Raw genomic sequence first — 26,762 nt, 5'->3', positions numbered from 1 at the left:
GAGAGTAGAACCACAGGGATTTACTTCATGTTCCAGGGAAAGTGTGGATTTGATTGTGAAGGCTCCCAGCATCTCCCCTTCTGCTTCCTCCTTCCTTCACCTCCAGTGAAACACTCCTTATGTGCCGGGCTGCTTGTCAGTAGCAGAGTAGCCTGCACTAGGTGCTGACCCTTCCCTCTTTTTCTGTTCTTTGGCGATTTCTACCACATAGGCTTTTTGCGGACTCTGGCAAATTTGCATTGTTTGTCATTATTGCCCCAGGTTTTCCCGCCACAAACCCATGCTCATCCTGCTGTCCCGATTCCATCTCCAGGTGTCACCTAGATGCGCTTGCTGTGCTTGTACCCACAGGCTTTCACTTTGTGAAAGGCGCTTGTGTTTCGGCTCTGTGTCTTGTTACTGATGTCAGTGTTGTGGGCTCCACGTTCTCCTGATGCCGCTCCCCCAGCCCTCTCTGAGAAGAGAGGGTGTCGTGTGTGTGCGTGGAGCCTGCGCTTGTCTGGGTGTCTCTTGTCGAACGTGCATCTCTTTTTGCTCTGCAGGTGGCAGGGTAAAGACTTGGAAGAGACGCTGGTTCATTCTGACTGACAACTGCCTTTACTACTTTGAGTATACCACGGTGAGCACCTGCTGGTCGGTCTCCAGAGTAGGGATGGGCAAAGTCTCCGGTTCCAAGTGTCTCTAATCAGACGTGGTTGAGGAGACCATTGGATTTGCCCTTCTGTGTCTGTGGGGGATGGGGGAGAGTTTAAGCAAAGTGGAAGAACTGAGGTAATTATCAGAATGGGGAACCCCTGAGAGGATGTGCGCACCTTAAACGGCACTGGGGCTCAGAGCAGGCACCCGGTTCCGATGAGACAGGAAACACCCGGCCTGGAGGAGGGAGAGCATGGAATAGCAGCACTAGAAATGGGTTTTGGAACTGGGCTAGAAAGAATGAATTTGCATTGGTTGCCGAGAAAGAGTATGTGGCCGTAATCGAAAGGGAGATGAAAAGAAAAAGGAAATAAACGTAATTTAGAAAATTTACCTATTCTGGGTTAGCAGAAATGTGATTTCAGAAGAAACAGCCCAAGGGGTAAAATATATAGTGGGGGAAAAGGAAGTGAAGTGAAATGGGAAAAGTTAATTTGAGATTATCTGGAGTTTTAAGAAGTTTTGTTGGTTTTTATTCAGTGGGAGAGACAGCTGCAAATTTGTTTTATATATGTATATCCCTTTTGTAATAATAGCTAAAGAGAATAAAAATCATAAATTAGCTCTTTTCAGAGCTCCCTCTAAGCAAGGTACCCAGAACCCTGGCAAGTTAGCACTAGGTGTGGAGACCGTGGCTTACTGGACTGGTGATGGGGTGCTTTTTCTGCCACCTTTCTTGGTCATTGTAAGGGCAAAGCGGGCATACCCCCATGGCATTGAACTTTTGTCTTAAAATAAATCAAGCCCGTTGAGTTGAGAATACTTTGCTTTTATTCTCCAAGTATATCTTCATGGAGCAAAAGTCATTGATCCCACTGAGAAAATTAAGACTCAGAAGTATCTTTTTAAATAAGTTTAGAGCAAAATGAGGCTTAAGTAAAACACTGAAATCCTGACTATATTCACCGGTCACTTATTTAGGACCAAGAAACAGGTACATGTCTTGGCATTTTCTGCTGTGAGGCGTGAAGCTGGGTTTCCGTCGTGTCCAACACTTAGCGTTGTTCTCCATCCCCACGGACATCGTGCACATGCAGCTTCTCACGCAGGGAATGCACTTGGTAGCCCATCAGGCTGCAGATCAGAGCCGCTCCTTCTGATGGTTTGGTGACTGAGGATAGTAAATCACTGTGAAGGGAATTCTGGCCGGGATTTCATATGTTGCGGGGGCTCAGCTCATGCCCTGCAAGTTCTACACTGGCTTTGCTTTTCTGTTGTTACAGTCTTTTTGTATGAGAGCAATACACTTCAAATATCTGCAAAATAATAAAAAGCTGCTTTCTGCTTCACCCCCAAAGTACCACCGTGAACATCTCGGTACATTTTTTTCTGTTTTGTTCACCCTTCTGCCCCATATTTTGCCTCTTTTCTGAAGACACCTACACTAACGATGTCTTTAACATCGTGTCTGAATTTGTCTCGCTATTCTCTGGGTCAAAATGATACATAAGCATCTAAGTGGTGTACTCCTAAGTCCTGGACAATCCTATAGCAATGCTATGAGATTCTAGAATCTTGTGGTTTTTCATGCTGCCCACAATAGTGGTGTCACCTTAATCCTTAATTCAGCAACATTTATTCAGCAAAGTGTAGCATTTTATCCAGCGATGGAAATACAGAGAAAAATACATTTCTTTCTTTTCTTTTTTTTTTTGAGATGGAGTCTCGCCACTGTGTCTCCCAGGCCGGAGTGCAGTGGTGGTGTGATCTTGGCTCACTGCAACCTTTGCCTCCTGGGTTCAAGCGATTCTCCTGTCTCAGCCTCCCGAGTACCTGGGACTAGAGGAGTGCGCCACCACATCACCATTGGGCCAGGTGGTTTGAATCCTGACCTCAGGTGATCCGCCTGCCTCAGCCTCCCAAAGCGTGGTTACAGGTCCCCTGTCGCCTGGGCTGGAGTGCAGTGGCGCGATCTTGGCTCACTGCAAGCTCCGCCTCCTGGGCTCACGCCATTCTCCTGCCTCAGCCTCCCGAGTAGCTGGGACTACAGGCGCCCACTGCCACGCCTGGCTAATTTTTTTGGTATTTTTAGTAGAGACGGGGTTTCACCATGTTAGTCAGGATGGTCTTGATCTCCTGACCTTGTGATCTGCCCGCCTCGGCCTCCCAAAGTGCCGAATACATTTCTTAAGACACAGAGAGGATGCTGTCAGAGTTAAGATGGTAGACTGAAACTTCCACACAGAATTACCTAGCAGAGCAAAAGACTAGTAAAAAAATAAGTAGGGAAAAATAGCAACCAAGCAGGGGAAGGGGCAGAACGAATTCAGTGCACTGCAGCCCTGGGCTGCAGCGGAAGCAGCAGTGGCGGGGGCAGCAGTCAGGAGCAGTGTGCAGGGTTTCTACCTCACAGCCCGGGATTTGAGGAGACCTGGCAGTCTCGCTGGTTTCTCAGGTCTAGGAGGAAGCAAACTGAATGGGACTTGTTATTTTTTCCTCCCTGATCAACGAGTAGTAAAATCTCCTGCTGGGTGGACATTGGTGAAATGGGAAAGGTGAAAAAAGCAGCTGTTATAGACATAAGTAAAGGCTCAGACTGTATATTCAATGGGGAACACATGGAGGGTCTCCCATGAGCATGATATCCGTCCCCAAATACAGGGGTCCTCAACCCCAGGCCATAGGACAGTACCAGTCTGTGGCCTGTTATGAGCCAGGCCACACAGTGGGAGGTGAGTGGCAGGTGAGCAGTGGAAGCTTCATCTGTATTTACAGCCAGTTGCTCCCCATCACTCACATTACCTCCTGAGCTCCACCTCCTGTCAGATCAGTGGCAGCATTAGATTCTCATCGGAGCACGAACCCTATTGTAAATTGTGTGGGCCGGAGATCTAGGTTTTGCACTCCTTCTGAGAATCTAATGCCTGATGATCTGAGGTGGAGCTGAGGCAGTGATGCTAGCGCTGGGGAGTGGCTGCAAATACAGATGAATGTTAGCAGAGAGGTTTGACTGCACAGAAACCATAATAATACATCAGTTGCTTGCAGATTCATCAAAACTCTATCAGTGAGTGGCAAGTGACAATTAGCCTGCCTCTGGTGGCAGGCTTTATAGTGGCAAGTGAGCTGATGTACTTCAATTGTACAGCTGTATCTGGTGGCAGGCTTTAAGTCAGAATCCAACACTTATTTCAGTCCATGCATGGCCTGCCCGTTATTTTATTTACCACTGCCATCTGCATCTCTTTCCCACACTGTGTACTTGTCTCAGCCACGGTTTTGGTAAGCCCACTCACCAACCCTAGCCAAAATGAGTAAAAACCAAATGTCACTGGAGAGCTTCTGTGAAAAGGGGGAGAGACCCATTGATGAGACAGCAGAAGACGCCAAGACTGTCAACAAAAATAAAGCTGCATAGTAAAGAAAATGCCAAGAGATCTACTCAAATTCTAGGTTCATTTCAACAGGTGATCACATTCACCACGCCCACTTTGTAGAATATGTGGTGACCAACTACCCAACAAAGCCATGAAAGCTTCAAAACTGCTTCACCATGGAGAGAAAGCACCCTGCATCAAAAGACAAGCCTTTGGAGTTTTCAAAAGAAAAAAACATAAACATCAAGAACAGAAGCAATTATTGAAGGCCACCCCTTCATCAAATATGTCTGCACTGAAAGCATCATTCTTAGTGTCTAACTGCATTGCCAAAGCCAGGACTGGCTGTTGGTGAAGAGTTGATCCTGCCTGCTGCTAAGGACATTTGTCATGACCTTTTAGGAGAGGCTGTGGTTCAAAAGGTGGCACTTGTTGCTCTTTCGGCCAGCACCATAACTAGATGGATTGATGAAATAGCAGCAGATACTGAGGCACAATTGTTAGAGAGGATTAATGAGTCACTGTGGTACTCAATCCAGGTTGACAAGTCCACCGATGTTGACAACAAGACAACAATGCTTGTTTTTCTGTGACATATTTTTCAGGGGGATGTTCATGAGGATATGTTATGTGTGCTTTAGTTGCCAACCAACACCACGGCTGCTATTCAAGTCTTTGAATTATTACATATCAGGGAAACTGAGCTGTTTTGTTTTGTGTTGTTATATGCATGGATGGAGCGGCTGCCGTGACTGGACAGCTACTCAGGTCAAAGAGGTCACTTCTAAATGTGAGTCTATGCAGTATGTCATCCATAGAGAAGTGATGGCTAGCCAAAAAGTGTCACCTGAACTTAACAACATTTATGCAGGATGTAATTAAAATTACCAACCACATTAAAGTACATGCCCTAACTCAGGTCTGTTCATGCAGCCCTGGGAGGAGATGGATGCAGAGCACACACGGCTGCTCTGATACACAGAGTGAGATGCTTTCTAAAGGCACATCACTGGCCAGAGTTTCTGAGTTACAACAGCCACTTCAGAGATTTCTTCTAGAAAAAGTCACCACTAGCAGCGCATTTCAGTGACACAGAATATAGGTCAGGAAACTTGCGTACTTGTGTGACAGATTAAACCTACTCACAAACTCAAACTGTCACTTCAGGGGAGAGTGACAAGTGTGTCCCAGTCGGCAGATCCAGTGGCTGCTTCAAAGCCAAACTGGAATTACAGGGGTGATGAGTGAACACTGAGATTTCTGACATGTTTCAAACATTAGAGAGATTGTGAAAGAGACGGAGCCAGGGCTTTCTTTCCCCCAGCTGGTGCATGTCACCTGCCTCAGCTTTCAGAAGAGCTTGAGCGATACTTCCCAACCACAAAAGAACCTGAACTGGAAAGGAATGGATCCGTGACCCATTCGAGAATAAGCCAGGTGAATCAACTTTGCCAGTGCTAGAAGAGGATCGACTGCTTGAGATCGCAAATGACAGTGGCCTTAAAAGTACGTTTGAGACAACTTCAAATCTCCATATGTTCTGGATTAAAGTCAAGGCAGAATATCCTGAGATTGCCCCAAAAGCACTGAAAGCCTGCTTCCACGCCCAACATCCTGTCTTTGTGAAGCAGTGTTTAATGCAGTGACAGCAGCCAAAGAGTGATTACAGAGTAGACTGGACACAAGCAACACATGTTGGGTGTTACTGTCTCCCATCACCCCCAGATGGGACTATCTAGTTGCAGGAAAACAAGCTCAGGGCTCCCACTGATTCTACATTATAGTGAGTTGTATAATTATTTCATTATATATTACAGTGTAATAACAATAGAAATAAAGTGTACAATAAATGTAACGTAGGCTGGGCGCGGTGGCTCACGCCTGTAATCCCAGCAGTTTGGGAGGCCAAGGTGGGCGGATCACCTGAGGTTGGGAGTTCGAGACCAGTCTGACCAACATGGAGAAACCCCATCTCTACTAAAAATAAAAAATTAGCCAAGTGTGATGGCACATGCCTGTAATCCCAGCTACCAGGTGAGGCTGTGGCAGGAGAATCGCTTGAACCCGGGAGGCGGAGGTTGCGGTGAGCCAAGATCACGCTATTGCACTCCAGCCTGGGCAACAAAAGCGAAACTGTGCCTCAAAAAATAAAAATTAATTAATTATTTATTTATTTAATGTAATGTGCTCGAATCATCCCGAACCATCTTCCCTCCCCTGCTTTGGTCCATGGAAAAATTGTCTTCCACGAAACCAGTCCCTGGTACCAAAAAGGCTGGGGACTGCTGCCCAGATAGATGGAGCAAACCCTGACGTTGGATACTTACAATCCCAGAGGAAAGACCAGAACTCAGGGAGTATCTTAGATGAGCTCTCCCACCACTCACCATTCTCTTACGAGACTGCATAATATGCTAGAATGCAGAACACCTGGCCGCCCACCACAGGTCAGGGTAAGTGGTTAGGGGGACACAAGCAGATCAGAGATTCATGGGAGGAGAACCAGGGGTCACTCACAGATTTACCAGAGCCAGCTGGAAGGCCAGAAACGCAAGGTTTCCGTCTTCAAACAAGTGAGAACCCAAGCAATAGCATATACTTACAATGTAACCATTAATATATAATCATAGAATTATAACTTATTTATTGACAGATAAGTTAAAACTTGAAGGAGTGGAACAAATTAGCTGAAAATATAATCATGTCCTGTAAATATAATGTCTTAAATGCTTGAGCCAGTCACAGAGATTATATCTGAAAAAGACAAGTATTAAAACAATGAGAGAAAAGCTAGCAGATGCAGAGAACAGAAGACGATCCCAGTAATACCAGAGTAATTGGTGCCTGCAGAATCAAAGATACAGTGTGGCATGAGGTTATTTCCCTGAGAAAAAGGAAAAAGCCCTGAATCTGCAAATCAAAGAAGACACCGTATTTCAGGAAACTTTGTTACAGAAAGGGTAGCTCCAAAGCCTGGCCCCTTTAGACCATTGAACTCGGAGCCAAGTGTCTGGTCATTCTGTTGGAAAAAGCAGATCATCTCCAGCAGCTTTTAGTCCCAGAAGTTAAAGCATCAAGGTCTGCACAGTTTCGAAGAGAAGAATGACCCAAGACCCTTTATCCAGCCACGTTGTCGTTTAAGTAAAGCACAGCTGGCCGCACTCTCCTGAAGAAAACATGTGAAATGCGGCACTTTGGAACCCTTCTTGAAAACAAAATTGCTTGACAGTAACATCCAGCAAGTAAGAGAATGAATCACAAGAAAGGCCCCGGGAAGTAAAAGACTGGTAGTGAGCACTGAACTATTCATTTAAATACATAACTAATACTTAAATATACAACCAATACTAAAATATGCTTAAGTACAGAATACGAAAATATACTTAAGTATGGAACTAATACCAAAATATACTTAAGTATAGAACTAATAGCTAAATATACCTCATATAGAAGTAATAGCTAAATAAACTTAAATATAGAGCTAATACTAAAATATGCTTAAATATAAAACGAATACTAATTAACCAGAAATTGTGGCTGCAGGATAGACCATGAATGTTATAAACCTGGGCAATGTAAAAGTGAAATAATCAATAAAAATCAGGAGGTGGAAGGAGGAACGATGTGAAGAGTTAGAAGATTTTGTACTTTTTAAAATGCAGAGTCAAGAAATATTGTTAAAATGGAAGCATGTTGTATTTTTTTAAAAGAATGAGTAAAACCTCTTTTTTTTCATTTTTATTTTTTTTTGAGACAGAGTCTTGATCTGTCGCCCAGGCTGGAGTGCAGTGGCGCGATCTTGCAGTGGCTCACTGCAACCTCTGCCTCCCGGGTTTAAGAGATTCTCCTGCCTCATCCTCCTGAGTAGCTGGGATTACAGGCACGTGCCACCACATGCGGCTAATTTTTGTATTTTTAGTAGAGATGGGGTTTCACCATGTTGGTCAGGCTGGTCTCAAACTGCTGACCTCGTGATCCGCCCGCCTCAGCCTCCCAAAGTGCTGGGATTACAGGCGTGAGCCACCGCGCCTGGTCAGACCTCTTAATGTTTTCATAAACTTCTTTTTTTTTTTTTTTTTTTTTTTTGAGACGGAGTCTCGCTCTGTCACCCAGGCTGGAGTGCAGTGGCGCAATCTCGGCTCACTGCAAGCTCTGCCTCCCGGGTTCACGCCATTCTCCTGCCTCAGCCTCTCCGAGTAGCTGGGACTACAGGCGCCCGCCACCACGCCCGGCTAATTTTTTTGTATTTTTAGTAGAGACGGGGTTTCACTGTGGTCTCAATCTCCTGACCTCGTGATCCGCCCGCCTCGGCCTCCCAAAGTGCTGGGATTACAAGCGTGCGCCACCGCGCCCGGCCTCATAAACTTCTTTGTCTTAACTTGAATAAGGTTATTTCAGGAACTCTTGTGGTAAAGAAACATTTACTTTGAAGTTCAACACTTCTTCAGTTTCTGCTTCCTTTTTTCCCTGTTAAATTCTAAACAATTAAAATAGAATGTGTTTTATGAAAATAATACCACTTGAAATATCCCATTTTCATAAAACCTGTTTCCCTCTCTCTGTACACACACAAAATATCTTCACCTAATGTCAGCAATAATTTAGGAGTGATTGGATTTGGAGTATTTTTAAACCTTTCACCTGTATTCTTTTCTACAATATTTAGTTCTTTATAATAAGCAATTCATATTTTTACAACAACAGTGATTGTTCTTAAAGACAAATTTAAAAAGCCAAACATGTTGGCCTCGGTTATTTGCCTCTTCACAAGGGAAGTGAGTGGTTATTGGGCACGCACAAGTCATCAATGAGGGGTGCAGCCTGCCTATTCTTAGGGCTGCCAGAGTCCACTTGAAGTTCTAGACGGGGGCCTTTTTAATGTTTGGGATTTTACACTGCTGCCCAGGAGCTTAATGTTCAGTTGTTTCCATCAGTGGTTCTCATTCTGTCTTTCACTCCAGCACTGAGGGATAGCGTGAGCACCTGTCTGTGATGCTGGCTCACTCAAGCCAGTTCTCAAGTGGCAGGATGAGTGTGCTAAGAAGAGCGAGGAGGGCCACGCTCTGCAGGATGGAGCAGGAAAGAGGCGGGGCCAGGAAAGATACCAGAATCCCCAGTGGGTTCTCCCAGTGACCAGGAGGGTCTTTTTATAACTTGGTCCCCACTCCCAGGCTGAAGACCATGGGTGTAAATCATTTTGGTTTAAAATCATTTTCCATCGAGAACGTGCATCACGCATGTGTAACCCGGATGCCACAGGCCTCACCAGTCAGAGTATACATTATGTCACATACTTATTGAGGTCCAAAGTGTGATTACTCTTAGACCACCCACCTGCTCGCCTGGTGATGCCTCAACCCAGTTAACCCAGCGGAATCCTCAAAAGGTGCAGGCACCAGTGAAACCCTAGAAGTGAGAATGGAGAGGGTAAAAACCAGAAGCAGAATTGGCTGAGAACTGTTTAGGAAACAGACCAGCTGTCGCCCTCACCTCATGCCCCTGAGGGCCTGTCTCCACCCCCCAGGCAGAAGTCTGAGCACTCGCTCACAGGAGAGACTGACACCAAGCGTTTCTGGATGAGGGACCCTAGGCCTAGTTGAAGGCAGGGGCATTTTCCCCAGACAGGAGTGTAGGGTAAATGCACCCTTCTCGAATGTCGAGGACTTCTCCCACCCCCAGCTTCCCCTCACTCAGCTCTAGGAACCACAGGTAGCCAGGTCTGTAGCTTGCAGACAGAGTGGGAAGCTTCTCTGCCCAAGAAGAGATGCGTGAGGATATTTAGTCAGATTCCCCAGCAGACAGCCTAGTGAGAGGGCCCTCGTAGATGGCCACAGTCCACAGGCTTCGGGTCCCAGTCAGCTCTTAGTCTTCCACTCTTCAAATGGGACAACCAGGGAGTCCCAGATACCTGAGGAATTCCTGCCAGCTGAGAGCAGGTAGAGACCAAAGCAGCCGAACAGCCAAAGAGCAACTTGGATGAGACGGTGGGGGGTCCAGGAAGAAGAAGGGTCCGCCGCCAGCTCTAAAGAGACTCTCGGCCATCTCAGGTGACATCACAGCTGCGAAACAAGAACAGGATCCTGTATGAAGCCACGGAACAAAAATAATAAAAAAAAAATCCTCCTGGAAATTCAAAGCATGGTAGAAGTGAAAACTCAATGGAAAAGTTGGAAGAAAAGCATTAAGAAAATCTCCTAGAAAGAATAAAAAGGCAGAGGGAAAATAATAAAGGAAAGACTTATTTTCCAAAGAAGAACTAGTCCAGGAGGTCTAGCATGTTCCAGAGAAGCTGAGAAAACGAAGAGGAGGTAACCCTTGACAAAATAATTTTTAAAAACCTCCCCCAAATGACGGATGTGTTTCCAGGTTGGAAGGCTTACTGAATACCCTGCATGATGACTGAAAATGAATGCACGCCAAGGCTGCCTCCTTAGGGGCCTCAGAGCACCGAGGACACAGAGGACGGCAGTCATGTGCAAAGCACCAGCAACCAGAACAGCTTTGTACGGGGTGATATTGAATGCTGAAGGCAGGAATGCTGGGCGTCCCAGTCTTGGAGGAGGGTCACGTCCAGCCTAGATTGTTAGGCCCAGCCAGGTAGCAGCCAGGTGTGAGGGTCAAATAGAAACATTCTTAGCCAAGTGAGATCTCAGAAATGTTACCACCCACACACCCTTTCTCAGGATGCTGGTGGAGGACAAAGGCCTTGGTTGTAGGAAACCAGAGATCTTGAAACCTCTTGTTTCAAGAGTGGAGGGAAGAGTGCTCTGGAATGGAGAGTGCTGAGCTTAAGGATGAAGCAATTTACCAAGTGTCAAGGCAACCAGTCCAGACTGGAACAGGTTTCAGAGGCTCCAGGAAGGATTACTTCAAGAAAGGAAAATTAATAGGATGCCTGATACAAATTAGCATTAGCAAGGAGATTTTGATAAGAGGTTAACCATTTGCAATTGGTTTTGGTGGTAAGGTCACAGAAATAAAAATCAAAGGAACAACTCACTTCTCCCCCCTCCATAATTTTGGTTCCAGTGGGGAAGGAAGCTTTTCGGGAAGGAAAAAATTAGGAAGTTCACTATATGGCACAGGTCAGAAGAGAAACATGGTGTTAATGAAGACACTATATAGCCCTACCTCAGATGACCAGATCGTTATTTGAGGAGGATGGCGGGTATGAATATGCCTGGGTAAGAGGAGGAGCTCAGTCCTCTCCTGTAGGTAACATCTAAAATCAAGCACTCAAAAGGCAGCAGTTCTAATACGGTATTTTGGAGATGTGTGAGATACAGGGTAAAGACCAAGCAGGTTGACTTGAAGAAGTTGGAAATAGTTGCTACCTGGGATGGGGAAATGGCTGAAAGACTCTTTTTCGCTTTTAGAGAACTCATAGAACTGGTTGGTTTTTTTTTTTTTTTTGAGACGGAGTCTTGTTCTGTCGCCCAGGTTGGAGTCCAGTGGTGCTATCTGAGCTCACTGCAAGCTCCATCTCTCGGGTTCACACCATTCTCCTGGCCAAATATAAAGACTTTAACAGTGCTAGGACTTGGCCATGGGTTGGCTGGATATCAGGGGACTGTGAAGCTGCCGTCAGACGTGTGCTGGAAGTGTCTGCAGTGCCGTGCCTTCTGCAGATGAGACGGGACTAGTTGGCGAGTGCAGCTCTGTTCTGGACAGGAGTCGAGGTGCCTTTGGAAATCCAGGTGGAGTTGTCAAGATGGCGGTGTCTCTGAGGATTGCACTGTCTGGCGGTGGGGCGATGGACAGAGGCAGTGAGTGGTTAATGGTCTGACCCACAGCTGCAGTCCCAAGCATCAGGGGCACTAGGGTGAAAGTAGGAAAGGCTTCCTGGAGTTGTTGCCCCAGAACTGAGGCTTTGGAGGTGAGTGGGAGAGCCAGGCAAAGGGAAGACGGAAAGGTTCTTTCTAGGGGAAAGGGGCCCGCACACTCCCTGCTTGAGGACCGTGCCCAGGTCATTGCCGGCCACACTCTCACGGTGTCTGTTGATTCTTCTGGGCTTTCTACTTGCAGAGGACTTCCAGTTATATTGACAGTCCTCAGACATTTTTGGCATTATTCTTGTTTAGAATGTAAGGAGTTCTCTTAGGCTGATTTGTGAACTTCATGTCCTGGGAGAAGGCAGGAGAGTTCAGATGAGTTGCCCGCGAGGAATCTGACAGTGTGTGTCCTTAAACTGTGATCTTAAACTTCCTCTCTTCAACTGTTCTGTAGGATAAGGAGCCCCGTGGAATCATCCCTTTAGAGAATCTGAGTATCCGGGAAGTGGAGGACTCCAAAAAACCAGTGAGTATTTTTGCTGAGATATTTTGAGGGGAGAGAGGGGATGGGCATTTCAAAGATTTTTTTTTAAAAACTCAAAACCAAAAAACTGAAAAGCGCGATCAGGCTTTTATTTAGTCTAATTTTTTATTATATTGCTCAAGCCAAAGATGAGCCTCGAAATCACTTCTTCCTGTGCCATCCGTCTGCTTTATCATTTCACTTAGTGAATGTCACATGAGGTGTAGAAGTTGCCCCTCCTGCAATGGCAGCGGCAAGCATGCATGAGTGGGCTATGTAGTTTATAACCTTGGGACGCCTTCCATTTATTTTTCCTTTGTTTTGGACTATCATGATATGACTGGCTTGACTTTAAAAAGTCTTAAGTAACCTGCAGTTCTCTCCATATTTTACATGCATTGGAAGTGGAGCTAACTTATATCAGGCCGATATGTTTGCAAACGAGACTTATTGATATACAATTTACAGTCTCCAGAATTCCACTTCTAGGCTTCACTTTTCCACAGGAAAGTATGTATTCCTTGTATTTTGTGAAGGTCAGAATAAAGGGGCTTTGGGGAAAGAAATCAGCATGTTTCTCAGTTAACAGCTTCCTTTGCTCCACTCTCTCCCTCTCTGTTTTGATTCTCAGAACTGCTTTGAGCTTTATATCCCCGACAATAAAGACCAAGTTATCAAGGCCTGCAAGACCGAGGCTGACGGGCGGGTGGTGGAGGGGAACCACACTGTTTACCGGATCTCAGCTCCGACGCCCGAGGAGAAGGAGGAGTGGATTAAGTGCATTAAGTAAGTGACTGCTGAGAAAGGGAAGTGCGCGCCTGATGCGGCCCTCACCTCACCAGGTGTTGATCGTCTTAGTGGTTAAACATACCGCCCGCATCTCTTCCGTGCTCCAAGTTCTTAGGGAAGCTTCGTCCTGGTTCTCAGCTGACGATTTCCCAGGAGGCCTTTGGATTCTTGGCTATTACAGCATATGTAAGAGAGCACGTCCCATCTGGGTTCCCCACGTGTCCTCATAGACCCAAAATAGGAAGAGGCGAGTGAGCTACCCGCACAGATGCCATCTGCTCAACTGGTCTTTCTGTGTCTGACGAAGCCGCTCTCATTCTCATAGTGATAGCTCAGAGGAGATAGTAGTCATGTTCTGTAATTTGTGAATCCTGTGAGTCACCATTTTCCTAGCTACAGATGAGGAAACTGAGGCCTATAGAGGTTAAGAAATTTGCTGGAAGTCACATACCGTGATCCAAGGTCCGGGAGGAGGGAGAAGCTTCCTCAGGGTTCCACAGCTGAGAAGTGGAGCTCCCAAATCCAGGCCTCTGACTCCTAGCTCTCGGCTCTGTCGGCTCCACTGGGCCACGCCATGTAAGGTCTGTCACGGGGCTGGAAATTTCCTGATGTGACAAGTATCTGGAAACATGGCTTTCTAAAGCCAGTTGGCTTCTCTTGCTTAATGTTCTTCTCTGGGACTTGGTCCACCTGGCTCTCCCTCCAGTCCCTGTGCGAGGGTCAGCAGTGAGCATTCTGACTTTGCCTTCCCTCGGTGATCCTTTCTCCTAAGAGCACAGCCTTGTCCTCTCCCTCCTGGGTGCTTCATCCATGAGAGTTCACCTAGCTGTTTTCCTGAGAAAGACTCCTCAGCTGCCTGTGACTTCACCTGGAAAACAGGGAGAATGTGCCCACAGGTGACTGCCAAGGCTCCTGTAAGTCCTCTGTGTACTGTGTGACAGGCTTTCTCCCACCCAGACTACAGCCCCGTTCCCGAGGGAGTGCAGTATCCTCTAGCCTTTGTTTTATCTTTTGGTATTTCTACTCAGACCAGTGTAGGTTTTGGCCGAGGCTAAATACCTTAAAACTGACTGAAGATGGAGATGATGTGATGATGGAGGGAAAGGAATAGATGATGTATCCTCTCAAAAGTAAATTCATGCAATGAAAACAGACAGGAACCAGCTGGAGAGAGGATGGATTTGGCACCAGGTCACGCTGTGCTGAGAGTCCTCGCTCTGTCTCTCTGAGCGCAGTGCCTGGTAGGTGGGTAACCTACCTCTTCTGTGTGATAGAGGTCATTTCTGCCTCACGGGGCTCTTTTGAGGATTAAATGAGATCGTGTAGTGGGCATGGGGTTTGGCAGCTTCCCTGGCATGACAGCCATCATGGGAAGTGTGGCCCTGAGCAGGGGCCAGCCCACCCTCCATTGAGCAGACACGGCGCCACGGTGCTTTCAGAGTCCCCTACCAGTAATGGCACAAGCCCTGTGTTCTGGGGAAGAAAACAGCACTGTTGTGGGGGACCTGTATCCTTTTTTTAACATACTGAAAAAAAATTTATTGAATCATTATGAAATGTATTTTTTATATAAGATTTGAAGTAAGGGTTGTAAGTTTGTTCTCACGAATGAATAGCTGATGGTCCGGACACCATTTATGGATTCATTGGCGTCGCCCCCACTGACTTCATGTGCTCTCCTTAGAGTGTACCCAGCTCCCCCGCCACGCTTCATGCACCTGCCGCTCGGCCGCGCCTCCCAGCGTAGCATCGTGGTGTGCTTTGACTGTGCTGGCTGGCGGGTTCCCTGTCCTCCCCTCACTGGTCTTTCAAAAGTTTTGGCTGGTTTTGTACATGTGTCTTTCATATGGTTTTTACTTCTATAGTCAGAAAAACTAAGCATTTTTCAAAGTCACATTTAGAATCATTCAACCCTTTCATGAGCGTGAGTGCCAAGTTCTCCTGTGGGCTTGCTGGGCTCCTCTGCTCTGTCCCGGAGCGGGCTGGCCTCAGCCTGGGGATCTGCAGATACCCTCTTGGCACTCTGCAGGCATGCCGTCCTCAAACCTCCTTGGACCCAGTGCGAGGTGGGCCCATTAGGATGATTATCCCCATTTCACACATGAGGACACTGAGGCACAGCAAAGTTGAGTGAGTTGTCCAAAACCACACAGAGGTGGAGCTGGTCCTCAAACCTGAGCAGTGTGACTCACGCAGCTGCACTGGTAACCACCGTGCAGCCTCAGCTGTCCTTGGCCCTAGATACTTCTCCCAGTGGAAACATTGGTGACAACAGGAGCAGGAAGATGATCTGGCTGGTGGATGCCTCCTCCCCAGTATTGCCAGAAAGGCTTTCAAAGTCAAGTTCAGGACATGTTTTCCTCTCACGAAGTGCTTTTCCTAGAGTTCCCAGCACCCTCAGTTCTAGTGCCCCTGCCGTGCGGGTGGTCCCAGCACCCTCAGTTCTAGTGCCCCTGCTGTGCGGGTGGTCCCAGCACCCTCAGTTCTAGTGCCCTGCCATGCGGGTTGTCACAGCATTCGGTTCTGTAGAATCAGGTGTGTTCTCTAATGCCGGGACTTTCTTCACGCTGTACCCAGAGGTACAGCAGTAGAACTGCGTGTCAGTGGTAACAGCAGCTGCCATCGAGTGTGTCGGCCAGGTGCTGAGATGTGCTCTTTGAGTACGGGATCTCTTTTTGACTCTCTGGAACCCAGGGAGGTGGAGGTGGGGCATCTCCAGCTCGCACGTGAGGAAGTGAGAGTTGAGGAGCAGCAGGCAGGGCCAGGCCTGGGGCCTGGTGTCCGACCGCAGCCCAGCCCCCCTCATCACCTGACACTGTGCCTCTGCACACAGGGCAGCGCCACACATACCTCTCTGCAGAAACCCCCAGCTTACCCAAAAGGGTTGGCCTACCCAGGAAGCCAAGGGAGATTCACCCCAACACCTCCAAAAATGAAAGCACGTGTTCCAGCCACCAGACTCCCTCGTGAAAGCACTTTGGGTGGTCAGACTGCTTCCTGGTGAGATCCCATCAGGACATGTTTCTAGTGCTCTTCAGTTCCTAGCACTCCCCGGGGAGCTGCGGAAGCATTTTCCCATGGACACACTGTCTCTCGTGAACAGGTTCCGGGTCAGCCCAGGAGAGCCATAGCAGCTGCTGGTGCCACCGCTTAGCAGGGGTGAGTGCCTTGCCTGCAGTCAGGAGGCTTGTGCCCGGGCTCTGGAACAAATCATCACTTAGGATACGGCTTCCCTGGAAAGAAATTAAGTGTCAGAACTTTCAGACCATAACTTGCTTGAAAGTCGAGAATGGCAGACATAGGGTTGTGGTGTTGCCACTGCAGGTGCTCCAGCCCGCGGCGCGGCCTGTGTTGCTGTCTTTGAGGCTGTAGCACAAGCATGAGCTCGGGCCCCCTCCCTGTGCACCGGAGACCCAGCCAGGTCCAGCCGGTCTGTCCATGGTGCCCCACCAGCAGCATCGTGCCAGGCAGTGCCGCCTGCAGAGTCATGGAGCCTTAGTTATTGAGCAGGTGCACGTGGGGGGCTTGGAAGGCCCCACTGCATTACCATGCCAGCTATCACACACCCCGTGCCAGAGGACTGCATGTGGCACAGCTTGATTATGTGGCACTCACTGCTGCAAAGCGAAGTCAGATGTCATCATGGAAACTCAAGCATCAGTTTTTTTCTCTGAATTGGAATATAGCTGTAAGAATGTGGCATGATTCTGTTCCTAAATGTGAATTGATTATTATGTTGAAAGAGGTAAAAACCCCAAAATTTTCTTGTCATGTGTTCCTGTGTCTCTTTTGAAGTGTGTCACCTTAGGTCACTGTGTGGACACAGCAAGGGTGGAGGACACTAACTTGGCCTTTGCAGTGATGGTGGGGTGGGACAGGGGTTGTGGGGCACGAGGGGCCCCTGAGAAGCCCCTGCCTGGGTGTGTTTCTTCTGATTCTGTCCCTCACGTCTCTGTTTTCTCCCTTTTCTGTGCTCCAGAGCAGCCATCAGCAGGGACCCTTTCTACGAAATGCTCGCAGCACGGAAAAAGAAGGTCTCCTCCATGAAGCGACACTGAGCATGCAGCCAAGGGCGTTGGTCTGCAGGGGCCTTGGAGCTCCCGCTCTTCTCCCGCACCTCCACGGATGCACTGCTGCCGAGCAGAGTGTCCTCTGCCAGGCCCCCCCCTGGATTCCTAGAGACTAGCTTCAGCTTTTACTATTTTTTTTAAGTGGGAGAAGGGTGGGCAGTTATCACTGGGGAAGAGAGGACCGGCCACCTGTCCAGCATGGGCTCTAGAGCCTTCCTCTCTCACAGGGCAGAGCTCTTGTCGGCAGGGCAACCTCCTGGCCAGTTTCTCTGCTCAGTGTTCTGGTAGCAGAGCTCGGAGCCAACTATTTACCTCTTGGTTGTCCCCGTGAAGAAGCCTTCAAACCCTGCACCATAAATACATGTATCCATATATTATTATATGTTCAGAGAAAAAGGTGGAAAGGAAGAGAAGCCACATACTATAAAGATCTATTTTTTTTTTTTTTTTAAGTGAGAACGTAGTGCTGTTCAGGTGCATTCTGCCCTGGCTGCTCTGGGGAGCTTCTCCCTGGAGAAGAGCACCCGGGACTGTGGCCGAGGGGCATCAGCCTGGACCCATAGCAGGGCCTGGCCTGCCTCTCCTGTGCTGTGGGAGCTCGCTGCCTGGTGCTTGTCTGGGCGAGACAGACAGGTGAGGTCGAGGGCGCAGAGGGCAGAGGCTCAGTGGGGCCTCAGACGACACAGGCAGACTCGGGGGCCTGCCCTGGCCGGGGGTGCAGTCGGCAGCAGCGTGCAGTCCGGCAGCTCCCGCGGATGCTTTTCCATCCCAAGTGCCTGCGGAGCGCCGAGGAGAAGAGAGAACTGACTGGACGCTTACGTTGTTTTCCTCCTTCAGAATCCAAGTTCTTGTTGGGCTTTAAAGTAGAAAGTCAGCATTTTCCTTGAGCTAAATACCTAATAACCAAAACTGTGAGGAAGGTTATCGGGACAGAGGTTCCGGATAGCCTGTTTCATTTTGGGTTTTCTTCCTCTTCCCCAGACTCCAGTCCTCGTTCTAGAGGAAGGAGTAGGACTTCCCTGATCCCCGTAGGGCTTCAGCTTTTTCTGCCTCAAAACCAGCCCTAACTGGACTACTCTGGATGCATTTTGTGGTGGGCCCCCTAGCGGGGAAGACGGGCCTTCATCTGCTCCGTGGGGTGCACTGGAGTGAGGGGTGTGGCCGGGCTGCCTCTCACATCTCTGTCTTCCCCTGCAGGCACTGTGTGAGCTGGCCCTGCCCCTCCTCATTACAGTACGAAGGGAGCCATGACACGCAGCATTTTCCTGCCGTTCTCTCAGGGACTCTCAGGGCAGCTCCTGTCACTCCGCCAGGGCCAGCTTGCCAGTCCAGGCAGAGCAGGTGGCTGGCTGTCTGGCCGTCTCGCCCCGCCCCTCCACAGGACCCTGGACCAGGGTGGTGCAGGGCGCGGCCCCGAGGAGGCAGGTGGAGGAGCTGCGGGTTTCCACAGGGCCGTGTTGCCACAGCTCCTCTGATCCTTTAGGGTTGGCGAGCATCTCTGGAAATAGCTTTTGCAGAGGAGTGGTGGGAGGAATAGAGGGGGACAGTCTGTCACCTCCCTCCCCGCCACTTTGTGTAGATCCTACCTGGAGGGAATGGCTTTAGGTACTTTTGTGCCAGAGCTTGTGAGGGTGACAGAAGAGGGTCCAGGCTGGAAACCTGAACTTTCTGTGTGGGAGAACCAGGTGGTGCCTGTCGAGGTCTGGGCGTGTTTGGGCCGGCGCTGGAGCCTGTCCAGCTGGCCCGGGCCCTGGCCTGGTTCTCAAGTGTTTCCTAGACAGAGAGGCACCTGGGTCAGTATTAGTCTATTTATCAGAGGTGTAAATAATCTATGTATAGTTTTTCTCCTTTTAGATTATTTTGTATTTGTTTAAAAGAAGTTTTGTCAAAATACAAAAATATAAAGAAATGACTGAAAGTTGTTGACAGGGTTTTTAAGAAATTATAATTATTCTAATTGTTTTTGTTTGTTTGGTTTTGCCTTGTAAACTAGCGCCAAGGAACTGCAGCAAATAAACTCCAAATCTGCCCAAGCCATCTTTGTTGTTTGTGGTGTCTCTGGGTTCAGGTGGGGCTTCGAGGTGGGAAAGGAGTGCTGACCGGACGCTTGTGCAGGAGGGTGTCACTCCAGCTGCACCTTGAGTTCAGTCGTAACACCTTGAAAGTGGGAGGAGGGTTCTGTCTTCTGTTAAGAGCAGAGTCAGAAAAGATAACTAACTTAGTCTTTGCACCGCCCCCCCGCCCCTGCTTTTTTAGAAGAAGAAACGTGAAACGTCAGTTTTAAACTAAGATCAAGAAATATGCCTTCAGTCAATAGAATACACTTTTAGTATGATTCCAGTTTCCAGAGATGACTTCATAACGCCAGGGAATAAACAGGGAAAAGTCTCAGTGGGCTAGAACCCAGAAGCAGGGGAAGGCGCTTGGTGAACCGGCACCGAACAGAGACAGCAAAGCACCAGGCTGTCCCCTTCTGTGGGTCCATCACGGGCTGGTCCGCGTTCTTCCACACAGCAGCAGTCATGTTTCCTCCTTGCTTCAAGCCCCCAGTCTACCCTGCCCATTCCCCAGGTGACTGCCCCACTTTACTGAGAAGAGACGACCATCAGGTGTGAAGGGCAGCATTCCTCCTTTCCACCTCAGTCAGAAATGTTTTTGTTCCCTCCCATCGCCGGAAGAAGTGGCCTCCTTTTTTTCTGTCTCCCCTGGATCCATCTTTGTCAATCATCCTCTGTCTTGTACATATCCCCAGTTTCTTTCCCCATTAATTTCTTTCCCTCAAACCACAGAAACGCCCATCTCATTGGAAAAACAACTCCCTAAGCTCGAACAAGACAGAGATGTCCACTCTTACCACTTCTATTCAGCATTGTACTAGAGGTTCTAGGCAGGGCAATTAGGCAAGAAATGAAAGGCATCCAGATAGGAAAGGAAGAAGGGAGATTACATTTATTTGCTGGTAACAATGACTTTACAATGCCTAGCTGAGCCATGGGAACAGGGCCACTCCCAAGGCTCCAGAACTGTGGGACCACCAGCTTGCCGCCCCAGCCTGGAGAGCTGTATGTAGGCACTAGACGCCATCCTGTGACAGCTGCGGCATGGGCAGAACCCAGCACGGGGTGGGGCTGCTCCTGGCCTTGGGGGATCACGTTAAGGTGAGTCAGAGATTATTCTGGAGTCTTAAGATTTAATGTCTGCCCTATTGGGTTTGAGACTTACTTGGGATTGGTTATTCTTTCCTTCTTGCCCTTTTTTCCCTTTTGGAATGGGAATGTCTTATCTCATGCCTGTCCGCCACTGTATTTCGGAAGCACATAACTTGTCAAATTTCGAGGCTCTCAGCTGGAGGGGATTTGCCTCAGAATGAATCGCGCCTTGAGTCTCACTCATATCTGATTTAGAGGAGACTCTGGACTTTGGACTTTTGAATTGGTGCTGGAGCAAGTTAAGACTTTTGGGGCAGTTGGGATGGAATGAATGCATTTTGTACTGAGAATGGCGAGTGTGGGGGAACCAGTGGCAGAATGCTATAGTGTGAATATTTGTTCCCTCCAAAACTCATGTTGAAATGTAACTGCCATTGTCACAGTATGAAAAGGTAGGACCTTTAAGAGGTGTTTAGCTGAACTAAGGAAAAATCCTGCAATAGTAATACATCTACAAAGTTATTAAACCACCAATAAAATCCATTTGAGAACAGTTCATCACCCCAAAGCACATGCTGTCTGCTCATCAGCAGCCTCTCCTCTTCCCCTGATCCTGGGCAGTCCTAATGGTTCTGTCTATGCACTTGCCTCTTCTGGGCATTTCATGCAAATGGAGTCGTACACACATGGGCCTTCGCGTCTGGCTTTTTTCACTTAGTGTTATGTTTACACGACTCATCCCAGTAGCGTGTGTCAGAGCCTCATTCCCTTTTATGCCCAAATAACATTCCATCGTATGGAGACCACATTGTTATTCATTCACCTATGGGCGTTTGGGTTGCTTCCGCCTCTTGGCTGTTAGGCCTGCTGCCGCTGCCTTTCTCCGCAGGCATTTGTGTGGCTGCAGGACTGTAGAAAGTAAAAAGTTTCCTCTTCAAAGTTTCCCTTCTTATTAAAGAATAAATCATAAGTGTTAGAAATACTCGTTTCTTTTAAAGACTAACTTCCTTCAAGCCTCCTTGCTTTCTGCTAATAAATCTTTGTTAAGCCCCATCCTATGTAGCTGTTAGACATGCTCAAGGCACGTGGTACATTCCATGTCCTTGTACCTTAACCAAAGTATCTGTGCTCACGTGCTCATAGGCATGTTCCAGCTTGCAGCCTATGCTCCTTCCTTATTTGAGAATAAATTACTAGTCAATTGGGTTTTAATGTAGACTGTGAGGCCCGGCTCCAGCCAATGGAGACAGGACACAGCAATAGAGACCTCATGCGTATGGAATAAATATTCTGGTGTCTCTTTATTCCGCGTGTGCCCTCCCCATTGTTCCATCTGCAAGGGACACCCTTTCTGCAGAAAGTAAAAATTGCCTCGCTGAGAGAACTTTTTGTCCGAATGCTAATTTTTCCTTGCGACACCAGGGAACAAACGTTTTGCATTTCTAACAGGGACTCCCGACAGTTCCTCGTTGCATCTACGTCCTCACTTTCGTTCACTCCTCAGCCAGGGGCCTCCGTCCTCTCTCCTCTCGGCTCTGGTGGATTAGTCTCCCTGGGCTCTCCTACCTGTCTGACGGCTCCCTGTGCGTTCTTTCCTTGGCCTCTCCTCTCTGCCCACCCACCAGCTGCTGGACATGCCCCAGGATTCTAGCCCCCAGTGTTCCTAAGCCCTCTTCCTTGACAGGTAGTCCCGCTACTGAGCCTGCTGCTACCCGCTGGGGGCCCCTGTGTGTGCCTGTGCAATTCCGGCCGTTCTAGGCTTCCCTCTCCACCTCTGACTGCTTGTGGGATGTCTCCACCAGAGTGGCTTCCGGGCCTCCCCAGCTCAGCCTGTCCACAGCCGATAGCCCCAAGACTGCCCTTTGTCCTGGGGACTCTGCTGCCACCCTCAGAGAGCCTGTTTAGGCTTGGAGCCCTTTCTCATGTGTCTCCCCCTCTCTCCCTACACCCAGGCATTCCCAAGCCCTCCCTGTGGACCTCTGGAGTGGCTCCTCACAGCCACTGTCGCAGCCCCGAGGCAGACCTTCATCATAGGCCTGGCCCACCGGGGCGGCGTCCCCACTGGTCTGCGGACCTCTAAGCTTTGCCATCTTCTACTCCATGATCGATGCGGCTGTGGAATTTTCATCTACCGATCATGTCATTCCTCCGTTCAGCAAAACAAGCCAACAGAACCTGTCCCTTTGCTTGCAGAAGAGAACCTGAATCTGCCTGATGCTCAGCGCCTTCTCCACCAGGCTCTGTTCGCCTTACTAGCTGTGTCCATCCTTAACTGCGCCCTCCCTGCCCTGTGTCCCAAGCTCTTCCTCCACAGCCACTGTTTAATAGCTAATAGCTTTGCTCATGAGACTTCCTTTTGCCATCTCCTCTGCCAGCCTGTTTGTGCAAAACCTTCTCATTCTTCGAAGCCTCGCGTCATCCAGATTGGCCCAGCTTTTTCCTCAGGCTGAAGGACCTCCTCGTGCTTCTGAGCGGTGAGTCCACTGGGTTCTGGGATGGCTCACGCGGACGTGCCTGTCTCCGTGGTTGTGTTGGGAGCAGGAGCTGTGAGGCGTTTGTTCCCTGCTTCTAACCTGAGGGAGCAGGTCCTGTGCGCCCAGCGCTGGGCTTCGTGCCCGTCAGTGCGCGTGAGGCTGCACATCACAGGGAACTCACCTAGTGGGGACGTGACTCATGAGGACACAAATAAGAACAGGAAGTCCCAAGTGTGCGCTCCAGGTTGTTCTGCTGCCCTGGGATGTAACCTAGGACCTTTCCTCCTCCTCCACTCTCCCGGAACACTCATAATGACCTGGTTGCGGCACAGTTATAAGGAGGGGACACCACATCCTCACACAGTGGCACTCAGAAGGAGGAGCAGGGAGCGAGGGGCAGCCACGGCCCCCCATGCTTGCCTCCCTTCATCAAGGAGGAAGTGTCTTTCCCCAGATTCCCTGCAGACGTGTCCTTACGTTTCAGCGTCACACCGGGTCTCGTCTCCACCTCTCGGCCAATCCTCCGCTTGGGCCCACTCGATGCCTCACTGCGGCTGGGCACACATCCTGCAGACACAGTTGGGGTGCCGTGGGCCGGACGCTGGCAAGCAGAGGGTGGAGAATGGATGCTAGGTCGGCAGAAAGGCTGTGGCCGCCACAAGCGGAGAGTGGGAGCAATGAGAAACTGTGTCTGGCGCTCACAGTCTGGGTAGAGGGGACATGAGAAAATCGAGTGAGGTGATCCCGGGGTGCGGGGGGCTAACCCCAGGAGCAAACAGGTGGGCGGCTATTGGAAAGAGCAAGTGGAGGGGTAACTTGAACGAGCTGATGAGGGAAGGCCCCACTGAGAAGAGGTCGCTGAGCTGAAGAGGCCACCCAGCAAGGACCCGGGGCGCTGCTTAGAGTGGGGTAGCTAGTGGTGGGGTGGAGGGAGCCTGAAGGAATTGCTGGGATGGGCTGGCTGAGGCCTGGGGTGGCAGGGGATGCAGAGGAGAGGTCAGCAGGGGCCAGATGGAGTGGGACCAGGGCCATGGTAAGGGGACGTCTGAGGTGGCGTGGAGCTTGGGGGCTGGGGAGGGACTCTGGCTGCTGGAGGGAGAATTGTTGGGGGAGGAAGGTGCCAGCACGAGGCTGTGACATGACTCAGTTGGGGGTGATGGGGATTGCACCAGGACAACCATGAGGGAGGTAGGGGACAATTAAAAATTCATGATGTGCCTTTGAGGGAGGGGCAGCAGAACTTGGAGGTAGAAATGGAGGGAAAAGGAGAAATCGGGATGAGTCGTAAGTGTTGGGCCTGGGCAGCCGACAAGGACAGGTTTAGGCTGGAAATCCAGGTTCTCTCCTGGAGGTGTCAAGATGGCGATGACTCTTAGAATGGCCGGCAGGTGGGGAGCTGGCTGGTCACATTGGGAGCTCTGCAGAAAGACGAGTGACCACCTACAGGTCACATGTGGCTTCCCAGTGGTCCACCTGGCGAAGGGCTCATGGTTCATGGCCTCAATAAAACTTGTTTAGTCTTAAACGGGTCGTGTTAAGAATTCCTTTGTTATTTTGTCCTGCTTTAAGGCCCAGGAAAAGCCTGGGCAAAACTCTTGGTGGGCTTTTGTTACGACGCAGCCTTTGTGTAAGGGGCCTGACTCTCTCAGCTTTTATTTTTATTTATTTATTTTTTTTTGAGATGGAGTCTCACTCTGTCGCCCAGGCTGGAGTGCAGTAGCATGATCTCGGCTCACTGCAACCTCTGCCTCCCGGGTTCAAGCAATTCTCCTGCCTCAGCCTTCCGACTAGCTGGGATTACAGGCGTGCGGCACCACGCCCGGCTAATTTTTGTATTTTTAGTACAGATGGGGTTTCAGCATGTTGGCTGGGGTGGTCTCAAACTCCTGACCTCGTGGACCGCCTGCCTCGGCCTCCTAAGTGCTAGGATTATAGGCATGAGCCACTGTGCCCGGCCAGCTTTTAATATTAAACTTCACCACTTGGTCAGTGCTGAAACAGTTGTTATGGAGGCCTGCGTTAGTGAGCCTGGCCTGCCACAAACCCACAAACATCTACCAGTGTGATCTACACCATTAACAGAGTGAAGAAGAAAACCAGGTGATCATCTCCATCAATGCAGGAAAAGCGTTGGACAAAATGAAACTCCACTTCACCAGGAAATACACCCAACAAGGCAGGAGCAGAAGGAACCCTCTCAACGCAAGCAAGGCCTACCGCGGGACACACTTGAGACAGTATCGTCCCCTCCTTCCCAGGCCGGAAGGCGCCAAGAGACCAAAGAAGGACTGGGGCAAGTCCAGCCTGGTGAGTAGCAGAGTTGATGAGGACCCGCACGCAGGGTACTGCTGGACGGCAGCAGAACAGCTTTAGAGATCTGCGCCGCGCCCCCATCTCTAGGCTGCTTTTATGCTGATTTTCTGGCTCTTTGCCTACTGTGTGTGTGTGTGCCATGGGACTTTTCCTTTGCGGTTGCTCAGATCCTCTCTGGGCTGTGTGGGTTCTCAGGGACACCTAGTCCTTGGCTGGGCACCATGGCGTGGACTCACCATGTGGCCTCCAGGGTTCAGGCAGCAGACATATGCCCTTAAGTAACCTGGTCGAGGACCTGTTACAGTACAGTACAGCGAAAACCCCACAGCGAACTTCATACTCAACGGAGAGAGATTGGAAGCTTTTCCTCTAAGATTAGGACCAAGACAAGGATGCCTGCTTTTGCCACTTCTACTCAACATGGTCCTGGATGTTCTAGCCAGAGCAATTAGGCAAGAAAAAGAAGGTCTACAAGTTGGAAAGGAAAAAGTAAAATGATCTCTGTTCGCCATGCCATGATTTTATATATCTATATATAATATAGATATAAAACCTTAAAGATTACACACACACACACACAAACGGGTAGAGGTAATAAGTGGATTTGGCAAAGCTGCAGGATACAAACTCCATGCACAAAGCGGTGGCCTTTGGGGAAGAGCTCTGGCTGCCCCTCCCAAGCCCACCCTCTGAGGTTCTCAGGAAGTGTTTCTCTGCCTCCACGTCCTGCCCTGGGTGGAGCAAGGAGCCCCATTGCTCAGGGCCTCCCCAGGATGTTTGGGTTCTCAGGGACACCTGCTCTTGGCTGGTGATATGGTTTGCTCTGTGTCCACACTCAAACGCATCTTGTAGCTCCCATAATTCCCACGTGTTGTGGAAGGGACCTGGTGGGAAATGATTTAAGTATGGGGGCGGGTCTTTCCCACGCTGTTCTCATGATAGTGAATGGGTCTCACCAGATCTGATGGTTTTAAAAAATGGGAGTTTCCCTGCACAAGCTCTCTCTTTGCCTGCCACCATCCACGTAAGGTGTGACTTGCTCCTCCTTGCCTTCTGCCATTAAGGTGAGGCCTCTCCAGCCACGTGGAACTGTGAGTCCAATTAAACCTCTTTCTTTTGTAAATGCCCAGCCTCGGGTATGTTTTTATCAGCAGAGTGAAAAAGAACGAATACAGCTGGGCACCACGGCCTGGGCTCACCACCTGGCCTTCAAGGTTCGGGCAGCAGACATATGCCCCTAAGTAACCTGGCCCTGGGGTCCGGCTGCCCTGGGGCCACACGCACTCTCTGGGGTGCTCAACCAGCGAGTCCTTGAGGGCTTTCTCTGGCAGCTCCGGCCTGAGTGCAGCAGCGAGCTGCTGGCGCTAATCAAGGCACCAGCCAGTCTCTCCACCCTCACTCCCAGACCAGTGGCCAGTGTCACATCCAGAGGATCAAGCTCAACCTCCCCTCCATGGTAACACTTGACACCACCCCAAACGTGCTCCCAGCTATCCCACCACAGTCTCCTGCTGACCGAAATCGAGACTGTTGAGGCAGAAATTATATTCTTCCGTTTTTTTCCCAATGTTTTTTCTTTTTTGATTGCTCTGGCAGAGCAGGGTTACCCTGTAGGCAGAGAGTAGCCAAGGCAGAAATACTGTGATCTGGTTTATTGGA

The 26,762-nt window shown here is 49.3% G+C and overlaps 1 protein-coding gene across 3 annotated transcripts in view; it reads left to right on the top strand.

Moving 5' to 3' along the window:
• Positions 1-19,204, top strand: part of CYTH1 (cytohesin 1) — a 91,204-nt gene extending 72,000 nt beyond the window's left edge. For 2 of the 3 annotated variants that reach the window (XM_032176469.2, XM_032176471.2), the window contains exons 10-13: positions 543-619; positions 12,240-12,311; positions 12,940-13,094; positions 17,077-19,204. In XM_032176469.2, coding sequence (XP_032032360.1) covers positions 543-619; positions 12,240-12,311; positions 12,940-13,094; positions 17,077-17,155 — 383 coding nt within the window. In that variant the 3' untranslated portion in view covers positions 17,156-19,204. Of the gene's footprint in view, positions 1-540; positions 620-12,239; positions 12,312-12,939; positions 13,095-17,076 lie in introns of all 3 variants that reach the window. The other variant, XM_058428449.1, reaches the window with a different exon arrangement.
• The last annotated feature ends 7,558 nt before the right edge of the window (positions 19,205-26,762 follow it).

The sequence above is a fragment of the Hylobates moloch genome, unplaced genomic scaffold (genome assembly GCF_009828535.3).
Source record: "Hylobates moloch isolate HMO894 unplaced genomic scaffold, HMol_V3 SCAFFOLD_15, whole genome shotgun sequence".
NCBI classification, from domain to species: Eukaryota; Metazoa; Chordata; class Mammalia; order Primates; family Hylobatidae; genus Hylobates; species Hylobates moloch.
This window is presented reverse-complemented; position numbering and strand designations above follow the sequence as displayed.